This window comes from Podarcis bocagei, assembly GCF_964188305.1.
Source record: "Podarcis bocagei genome assembly, chromosome: 1".
Taxonomy (NCBI): domain Eukaryota; kingdom Metazoa; phylum Chordata; class Lepidosauria; order Squamata; family Lacertidae; genus Podarcis; species Podarcis bocagei.
This window is the reverse complement of record NC_138125.1, coordinates 81,059,549-81,070,004: the sequence shown is the minus strand read 5'-3', so window position 1 is coordinate 81,070,004 and position 10,456 is coordinate 81,059,549. Positions and strand designations below refer to the sequence as shown.

General features: G+C 40.6%; 1 protein-coding gene across 2 annotated transcripts in view; it reads right to left on the bottom strand.

Moving 5' to 3' along the window:
• LRP5 (LDL receptor related protein 5) overlaps positions 1-10,456 on the bottom strand; it is a 123,959-nt gene that overhangs the window by 5,997 nt on the left and 107,506 nt on the right. For both annotated transcript variants that reach the window (XM_081197523.1, XM_081197524.1), the window contains exons 16-21: positions 7,004-7,213; positions 5,549-5,674; positions 3,180-3,416; positions 2,580-2,690; positions 760-996; positions 5-144 (exon numbers count right to left, since the gene is read on the bottom strand). In XM_081197523.1, coding sequence (XP_081053649.1) covers positions 5-144; positions 760-996; positions 2,580-2,690; positions 3,180-3,416; positions 5,549-5,674; positions 7,004-7,213 — 1,061 coding nt within the window. The remainder of the gene's footprint in view (positions 1-4; positions 145-759; positions 997-2,579; positions 2,691-3,179; positions 3,417-5,548; positions 5,675-7,003; positions 7,214-10,456) is intronic.

Below are 10,456 nucleotides of genomic sequence, written 5' to 3'. Positions count from 1 at the left end.
TTACCTGTGGATAGAAGGTGGCTTTAGTGCTGGATGAGCTACTAGAGGAGGCCCCAGTTACGTGGTTTCTGTCATAAAGAGGGGCACCGCTACTTCCCCCCATCAGGCTCATGGAGCTGATCATAGATTTTCCACAAGAGATGCCTATACGGATGTAAGGGGGGGAAATGGAACAAAGGTCAACTTGTCTAGCTCTTCTACACAGTTAAATCAAAGCAGTCCTCGAGATACTTCATATGCAGATGTTGTGCAACACTCCTCCTTTCACTACAAAGCTCCATTTCTATTTTTTAATGTAATGGACTATCGGAGAATGCCCTAAGCCTGGGGCAGCGAACCTCAGGCCTGTAGGTGGTCCTCTGGGCTATCTGGTCCTTGGGATGCTTCGCAGGCCACGCCCCCTCTCCTCAGGCCACACCCCTACTCCACACAATCCTCACTTGCTTTTGCATTGCGGGAATCAAAGAGCGCCGGCTTGCCCCTGCGATCGAGGGGTCTGGGACCAGGCGATGTGCGCACACCATGCGCACCTGCTGCGGAGCGTGCCAACATCACCAATGACACTAAATGCCTGACTTCTGGATGATGCAAGACAGGCGCCTGTAACATGCGCAGTAGCTAATGTACTCCAATATAACACAATGGGCACAGTACGATGGCGATCACGCAGCATCATTCAATTGCTATTTGACACATTGAGAAGCTAAGGGGATGGGGTGGGGGTGAACAAAAAAGATAACAATAAGGTACCATCCTTACCAGTGAATGTGCCATGCTGAGAACTCCCTGGAGCGATAAAATTTAAAGGGACATGAGGAGTGCCACTGACGTATTCGTGTGGGAAAGGTCCATTGGGTCCAGCATAGCGCTGACATACCACTCGTTGGCAAACGAAGTACATTGATCCCATAACGAAAAGGGTAAGAATGATACCAATGACAGGCCCAATAGCACTGCTGTGGGGCTGTGACTCATCGGGAGGCGATTTACTTTTTGCTGTAAAAAAACAAAACAAGAAGTTAATTAATTAAAATTAGATGTAAATGCTCTGAAAGGAAGCCAGATGACAGCATATTCATAAATATATATTTCACCCCATTTCCTCACAACATATATATTACCAGTGTCACTCAGGACCATGGATGTTTACATTTGGAGCTACTTTTCAAACTATGAAGGACATCCACAGAGAAGCTCGGTTGACATAGTTTGAGAATTCAGATGCATAGAGATGCAACTCTCTCCCGCTTGCCCTAAAATTTGCCTACCAATTTCTCTCTGGAAAAGCTGTGCTGTAATAATGAGAACCAGAAGTACCCTTCCCTGGGTGAGGTATAAAAATTCTTCCCCGCAGCTTGTATTCCCTAATTCATCATACTGCTTGTCCCCGTCCCCCGTCCCCCCAATCTTTGAATCAGTCCCCAAAGTTAGGGCTGAAACAAATCTATCTTTGTGCTGAGGCAAGATGATGTGTGATGCTCATTTAGTTGTAGCCTTTCAGTAGAGACACCCCTTTTCACTTTAATGGTTGACAGCTGTGTGCCGCCATTTAAAATTTCCCACAGTGCCTCAGAACACCTAGCTTCTAGATTCCTGCTGCCGCCGCCAGGCATATTCACATATGTCAGGCAACATAGAAGGGGACTGATGGAGGATGCTATGTCAACCCCCCCCCAAACAAAACCCCCGTGAAGGTGGCCTGAGAATACCACTCAGCAGCTCCTAAATTCTGGACCTGCTGGAAGGCATGATAATAATAATAAAAATCACACGTGTGTTCTATTAGCAACAGCTTCTGTAGCCTTTTTCAATATGTAAAGGGGCTTAACATTTTTAATATCATTTTATCCATCTATGCGGTAGGTGAGGATGAACGTTTGTGATGGGCTCATGGTCATCCAGCGAGCCTTATGGTCCAGCAAATAAATATTTATTTTTAAGGCTAACAAATCATCTGAAGCATTTCATCATACAGGCCCAATTATTTTAGTTCACATAAAGTGACTTCTGCTGCAGTTTAAAGTTGTTAACTACAGCCACTGAGACAGAGAACAGCCCCTTTATTCTCCCTGTTCAATTCCCCTTATAAGCCTTCTGCGATTATCTCAGTGCTGCTATCTGTGGTCTTTTCCTCACATGGGTCCCAGGGCTCAGAGAACAGAATTATCAGACTATCTACATTCAAAAAGCCTCTCAAAGAACTTATGGTTAATATAAACCATGCAGGGACTGAAGCCAATTTGAGCAGCCACCAAAGGCTCAGACAAAAATAATTGCATCCGCTTTGGCCTTTTGATAATTGCTGTTGGGCTACATTTTGTTGGGGGCCTGACTACAGCACAGTAGTTCCTTGACAGGATGCGGATTGGGCTAGGGTTTACTGTTGTTTTTAAACAAGACAGATTTCTGAACATTGCAGGGTACTGTTAAAAGGATATTACATGTTTAAGTGTACACACACAGAGCTGCGAGAAGCATCTGGCTCCAACCCAGTAGTAAAAGAACTGGGTTTACCATCTTAGACCCAGGGGCAACCTCTCACAGGGACATTAAAGAACTAGATGCAAAAAGCCCCTTACCGCATGTAAGTTCATCAGAGCCATCATTGCAGTCTGGAAAGGAGTCACATTGCTGCTTTATGAGAATGCACTGGCCACTGGCACATCGAAACTGATTTGGGAGACAAATTGCTGCAAGGGGGCAGGGGAAAGAACAGTGGAGGAAACTTGTATCATTCTCAGCTCAAATAAAATGATGAACAGATCATTACCATGAAGCCAGACAACAGTTTTTAAGCACCTCCAAACTGCACAAATTTACATTTTATTTATAGAAACAAAACATGCTTCACTGTCAAGTTCTAAGGAGAAAAACGGTTAACAACCTGCTGTTCAGAGTCTGCATTTTGCCGACGTGTGAGTGCTACACCTCAGCTGACATGGACAACCAATGAAATATGGCTGCAGTTTGAACACCCTATGACATGTGACTCAAGGTGGCATGGGAGGCAAATCTGCCACTGACAAAACACTGATGGGTGCTCTAAACTCCTATAACAGCCAAGTATGACTTCAAATAATTACTTCCACTTCCTGTTTGCCTGCTATCACTGTTGTTCCCAGAAATGCCCAGAAGTGCCTTTAGTCAACTTGCTAAAAGATTAAGGTAACAGGTCTTACTTTCACAATCAGCTTCATCAGATTTATCTTGGCAATCAATTTCTCCATTACATCTCAGACGTGCATCAACGCACTGCCCTTTCTCACACTGGAACTGGGACGCTGAACAAATTGGGCAGCTGTCTTCATCACTCTGATCATCACATTCAGGAAACCCATCACATCGCCATGCCATAGGGATGCAGTCTATCTCCCCAGTTGCACAGGTAAACTGGTCTGGAGAACATGTGGGAGGCTCTGGGGAAGGGAATTAAAAACAAAACATCATCAAATTCTTTTCATGTTTTCCAAGAGATTAAACCAATTTAAAACACTTTAAAGCATTTAACCACACAAACAAAATCTTGTATTAGATCTTGAAACAGCATCAAGGCTCTTATAGGGAAGAGGGAGAAAATTCAAGCAAATTCAGTGCTTAAAAATTAAATTATTATTAGTATAAGCACCGTGTTTGAATTCTAAGAATGTAGTTAATGTAGGGACTCATGAATTAGGAAGCCTCAGGAAATAAAACAGCAACTAAGATTTGCCACTCACAAGACCACAAACATTTGTAGCAAATGCAAATGTAGATTGGTTCTTCGCCCTCACTTTCCATGCTTGTCCTAGTGGAGATGTTTGCCCTTCACAGTGTTATAATGCAAATGAAAGCAGATCAAAAATATGAAGAAGAAGAAAAAAAAAGGCAGTAGATAATATCAAGCTATTATTGCAAGATGAGGCTAGCTCTGTGCTTAAAATTGCTGTATCCAGGACACAGAACAAGATCAGAGTAAAATGATTAGGAAAGAATAGGCGAAGACATGGATTTATTGCAATCAAAGCAAAATGCAACATGCCAATAGGAGGAAAGGCTCTGGAAACCTCTTGCAAGTTGAGAAACATGGGCAAAATAGACTCTCTTTCTTCATTTGTAGAATAGATGCAAAAACCCCGGTACCACAGACCATGTTGTGGTCATGAGACAGAAATTGTTTATAAGGGAAATTACTCTCCCTGGGGAGCTCATAGTCCTAGCAAATATGCCATTTAAGAGAAACAAGCATTCCAAAGTAAACTTAAGAAGAGAAGTAGTAAGCTGAAATGCTGGAGAAGATTCTTTCCTTAAGAGATGAGATGCTCATTTCTCCAGAAAACACAACCACAAATAAGTAAATATATATATATATATCAGCGGCAAAAGAAAAGTAGGCTATAGGCAGGGGTGACAGAAACAATGTCACAAACAAAGTACTTAAAACTCGAACTGAGAAAATGTTGGAGCTCAAAATATGCTGCTGTTGAGTAACATGGCATCAGTTCCTTTTAATGATGTTTTGCATCTAACTACCACACAATGATTATGCTACTCCCCACCCCCTCTCCTTTGACTGCCAAGGAGTAACAACAACTGTTAAGCTTCCAGGAAAAGACTCAGAAACCCAAGTCCTCTTTTCGAAACTGAAAGCAGAACTCCTAAAAAGTGGCCTAATTTCATATGAAATTTAGGCTCACCAGACAACTACGAACAGCCAGAGCCAGCATCAGCTCCTGAGAGAAGGCTCCTGTTTATTCCTGAAGCAGGAGAGTCCCTTTGTTCCCCAAGAAACAGGCTGTAAGTTTACTGAGGAACTCAGAAGACTAAGCACAGAGGTTTGCACACAATGACTTTAAAACAGTGGAAAGTGCTTCTGCAAGTGCCAGGCACAGCATCCATTTTTTGTTAATACCACAAGCACCAGCACTTAACATAGTCCTGTATGCTATGTATTCCCTATACCAGGACAGTCCAACTTTTCATGCCAAGCGGGCTGCAAGAATAGGGGCGCTTGCCTTTTCAAAGCCAGCTACGTCGAGGCGCCAATTTTTGGGAAGAACGTGCAAGGTTCTGACAGGGTCTTAGAGCCTTCCCACCTCCTTACCCAAGAGGGGGGCGGGGAGGAGTGCTAATTAGGTTTTGGGAAGGAGGTGGGAAGACTCTAGGACCCTGTCAGAGCCCTCACGCCTCCTACCCTAAGCTAGCAGTGGAAGAAGGGGGCATCAAATGTTGTCCAGGGTTGCATGAAGCCCGAGCAAGACAGGAGAGTGGGTGAAAAGTATCCACTTTTTGTCCAAGCAGCCTATCCACATCCTTGGAGATAGTAAAAAACAGTCTAATATTTGCAATAATCATGAGAAAACATGGCTTGAGTTTCTTTTGAATCTGTATCAGTCAGATTTGGGGGCAAACACCAGGGGAATTGTGTGCATGAGCTTTATAGGAATTCCACCCATAAAGAAACAAAGCCTGTAGAACAAAGACATCTAAATGTGCTTGCCTACTGGAATCTAAAGAACTTCTTAAGTTCTGCGGAAAGCACATACAGAAAACTTCCACTTAGGTCACCTACCTCCACATGTTAAGAGGTTCTGTAGAAGGACCAAGTGAACTGGGCAGGAGCACCTTGGCGTTCCATCTCCTTTCGCTATGCAGATGTGTGAACATCCACCGTTGTCCCGGGAACAGGGGTGTGCAGCTTTATAAATTAAAAAAGAAGAAAAAAGAATAGTTATGCTACTACTGTTAAATGACAACTATGGCAAGGAGGAAGGGTGGATAATAAGTAAAACTGCTGCTGCTGCTGCTACTACTACTACTGCTACTACTACTAGGTACTACTAGTAGTACATATGATGTTTGAAGTCCAAATATCATGTTGCATCAAATTACACAATCAGAATTTTATTTATCAATTGAAATGTATATATAATTTTTTAAATATTTGAGCGGAACCCTCAAAAGGGTTTACATAAAAGAATATACTCCTGAAATGTTATTTTTGTTTCTGTGTGTGGGGAGGACAAGATCAGGGAGGGGGGGAACTAAACATTATCACAAGGTTTAGTGCCATTTTCAAGCAATAGCATTTATGTGTTAAGGGACTGAACAATGACATCTATGTTTTAAGGGGTTTTTTGTTCTTTGGTAGTAGTAGGCATAGTAGTAATGCCACCTCTTTCTTTCTGGTGCAGCTAAGTGGACAATTCTGTAGTTCACCATGCTTATACTGCTTTTGGTAGTCAACATTTAACATGTGAACTTGTGATGCCCTTGCATAAATCACTGACCACCAAAAAAACAAGTTTTACCCCTTAAAAGTGTTTGATGTAACAGGTTTTGCTGTGCTTCTCAGTGCTCAAGGGCAATATTCTTTTCAAGTGTGAGTGAATACACAAAGCTTGCCATTAAAATATATCACATGCATTTGCAATGTAAATTTGCCACTTAACAAGGAATCAAGCCTTTTTTATTTGTTTTCAGATTTACAAAAGGTATTTGCCACTGCCATGGTAATGATGGTGTGAAATAAGACAGGAAAAAGATGGTCGATTAATTCTTATGCAGGACAAGTTGATTTAACTGCCAGCTATTGTCATATGCAGAGCATCTAAGACACTGGTAAATGTTATGAGATACCAAGAAAGCTCTTGTGATCCAGGGAGTGAAAATCTGGACCTTTACTTAGTGCTTTCTCCCCCCCCCCCAAAAAAAAAGTATTTATCTGCAACTAATTGTAGATAAACTAACCTGTATCCAACTAATTTCTTCAGGGTAGAAATAGGTCATATTTTTCTAACAGTAACTTCTATATTCCCGAGGTACATCTTTAAATAATCAAAATATCGCACACTAGAACACAGCAACAATACCTGCTTAAGTTCTATCCTATTAGTAGTGACCTCATGGCCTTGGTCAGCGAGCTGAGAAGGAAGATGCCCATGTATATTGTGCTTAAAAGTCTAAAGCATCAAGGAGAATGTATCACTGCAGAAATCTGAAATATCTAGCTCTGTAATAAACTTACAAAATTCCTCCATGTCGACGTCTTCAACTGCATGAATGCCAGTTAGATGAACTATTCGACCTTGTATTCTTGTCCTCTTGTACCCATTAGTTTTCTCAGCTCTTTCTATCATCTGCTGCTGGCGGTCAATCCAGTAGAGATGATTTCCCAATACTGTCAGTCCCATTGGCTGAAGAATGTTGGCATCTTGTAGTGTCACACGGTTTGCTCCTGAAAGTAAAATACTATTTTTGTGATGACATGCTTTTTTTAAAAAAAAGTTAATAAAATTAGTTCAAAAAAATTCAGTAACTGCTTAATGTTTGCTTAACCATTTTTCAGCATCTCCATAATTGGACGTGATGAAGTTCAAGAACAATCTGGATAAAATGGATGCAGAAACAGACACACGGGCCTACCAAAAGGACTAATGAGGAGAAAATGGCCAACCACTATCATTCAATGCAGAAAAGAGTGCCCATGTAACATTTTTACAAATACGAGGCACTACACTTCTGTAAAACAAGAAAATCCTGAATAAAATATATATTTTAAAAAAGAAAAAAAAGAGTGCCCATTATATCCTGTGTCAGAGGGCTTTTGGATCATTTTTGAAAGCAATGTCACTTGGGCAGACTATACATAAAAGAGTAATTATTTTTCTAGTTTTCCAAATATGTTTGAATGTGCATGCACGCACGCACACTTTGTGTGCAGCAAGCAGCCAATTTCATTTCTTACCAATCTGAATGTACATGCCAATGTAAACATGTTTCTTCCCATGTGACCTTAGCTTTTTAAAGCTTCATACTTTTACACACTAACCCCATATATCTGGTGCCACAATTATATGCCAGAATGTACGTCTCAGGGGAAAACTGTAAATCATAGGTAAGAGCTGGTGCTGTAAGTGGGAGTTAATAGACAAACTGGCTATGTTCTTGCTTACCTCAAATGAATATACCCCCCCAGTAGATGTTTGAACTGCGACAATACCCCCTGATCCACAGAAATACCAGTATAGGGTCTTTTGTCCCCTGCCAAACAGATGATCAGCAGTATCAGCTATGGAAGTGCTGGGTGCTTTGTGGAAGTATGGCCTCTAAGTCTGCTACACTTCCATGAATTCATATGAGCAACACAGCTTCACGTGGATTTGAGTAATGCAGCTTAAAGTCATTTAAGCAGGTTATTGAATATATATTATGAAATCTATACAGGCATCCTGCATACGTAGCATTATTTATACACAGTCACTTAATTATAATAGGCTCTCAATTCGCTTTATTTAAATTTTGCTCTCCAAAAGGATTGGACTCTGTCCAAGGGAATATAAATGCACCCTATTTAACTGTTTTAAAAACATGCCACTGCAAAAAAAAGCAGCATTTGTAATTTATGCACAACTATTAAGAAGAAACAACCTGCATTTTTTCTGTTATGTCAGAAAAGCCACATTCCAGCCATTTTTGAGTGTGTGCATAATCTTTTCTCCCCAAACATTATTTATGGGTACCTGGTGCCAATATTTCTAATTCGATAACCTCTAATACCTTTGTGAGAACTTAAGGGTGTAAAATCTTTTTTCTACTGACTTTTTTATAATGGTCACAGAATAAAATATTGTAGGTGCAGACTGCAACATGCTAATGAGCAAACAATTCTGCTAATTTACTGAATAAAATTGCTAGAGTTCAGCCATGCAGGCAAATGCAACATTTCTTCTTACTGCAGCTGGTATTAAATTGATTCAGAAGACTACATTGTACAAAGACTCTTGTTTTACTCTCCCAGCCCCCTGCAAAGGAGTACTTTGTAGCATACAAATTATACTAAATAAAGGAAAACATCTGAGGGGTAAGATTTTTTTAAAAAACACACACATTACTAGTAAATAAATAACAATTACCCAAAAACAAAAGTAACACACACAGTGCTACCAATAAAAATAAAAATGCACAAGTTCTTCAAGAACAATTTGCCAAAGTTTATCATATGAGGTTGATGGCTGTAAACGATACTTATTCTTATTGAAATATACAATAAATGCATAACAAATCTCAATAAAAATATTATCTTCATGTTATCCATTTAAAGGCTATATTTGTTTGGCAAGTTTCTCTGTAAGAATGATGGACCAACAAGCCCCACAACCAAGTCCTTGTAGTTTCTCAGGCACTTCCAAGCATCACTTCTCTGAAAATCTAGTACTTATAGGAGTTGGATACAGACATTCAAACCCAATGGCTGGGATCCAAAGAGTTTCCTGATGTATACTCAGTGACTAGTTTTCTTAAAAGAAAGAAAGAAAAGCAGACCAGACCTATCCCATGCCAGATCACAATCTTTTTTTTTTGAAAATTTCAACAGTTTCAAAAGCAGTTTGCCATGTGGCAAGGGGGTCCGCTATTCAGTGAGCTTGTGCCCATATTCCTTACATATATTTCATACATAATACGGATCACTTGGCATGGGCTGCGTGATCAGCAAGGATCTTTATGGCTTTGTGGCCAAGGCCAGAATTTAATATGCCAGCTCAAGAGACTGAATCATGGTGCAATGGGGTGGGTTTGAGTGGAACCTGCCGGATTATGAGCAGAACTTGACATAATCTAGCAGTGACTGTACTTTTAAATTCCAATACATGGCTTTTACTGGTCAGAGAAGTAGATCCTGGGTGTCTGACAGCCCTCCCCACATGGAAAGAGAGCAGCAGCTAACCATACTAGCAAAAAGCAAGATGAATTGGGACAGTAGACGCTTACAGGGTGCTTTGGATTCTGGCTGTTAAATTTGGCTATAGTTGAACAAGCAATCAGTTCTTTTCCCCAGTAAGCCAAAACAAATTATATTACACGTATTTAATGTACACAGTAATTAACTACTCAGATTTATAACAGTTAATAAATTCAACCTGATTGAAAGAAAAAAAAGGAGTGTCTGTGTGTAGCTCTCTCCCTCCACACACACACACACCCTGTACATTGAGATATTTCACAGACTTTGAGCTATTTTATTACCGATAGACTTATTTGTAAAACATCATTATAGCTATTACATCTGGCCTAAAGCTACCTCTGGGTTCTGAGAAGCAGAATGTTTTTCAAGGGAGGGGATACAGAGACATGTCTGTAGATAAAACTGGATGAACTGTCAACTTTGCCTAAAGGTTAAATAATAGTAGATTTAGCTGCTGTTCTTTGAATTTCACTATAGTAGGATTAAATATATTTTATTTTTTAAGAGGTTCATCCATCTACACTGGCATAGAGAAGATGATCTTCAGAGCAGTTTACTAATATATATTGGATTACCTCAGGAACCAGTTAACTTACACAAGAACATGAAGGAAAAGTTTCCCATCCACTCCTCCTGTTAGTAGTCCCCTTATTCCCACTCCCCCAACTGCTCAGGGGGCTTTTGAGAGGGCACAGCTGGCTCCAGAGGGCAAGGAGAAACAGGGAACTTTCCTTC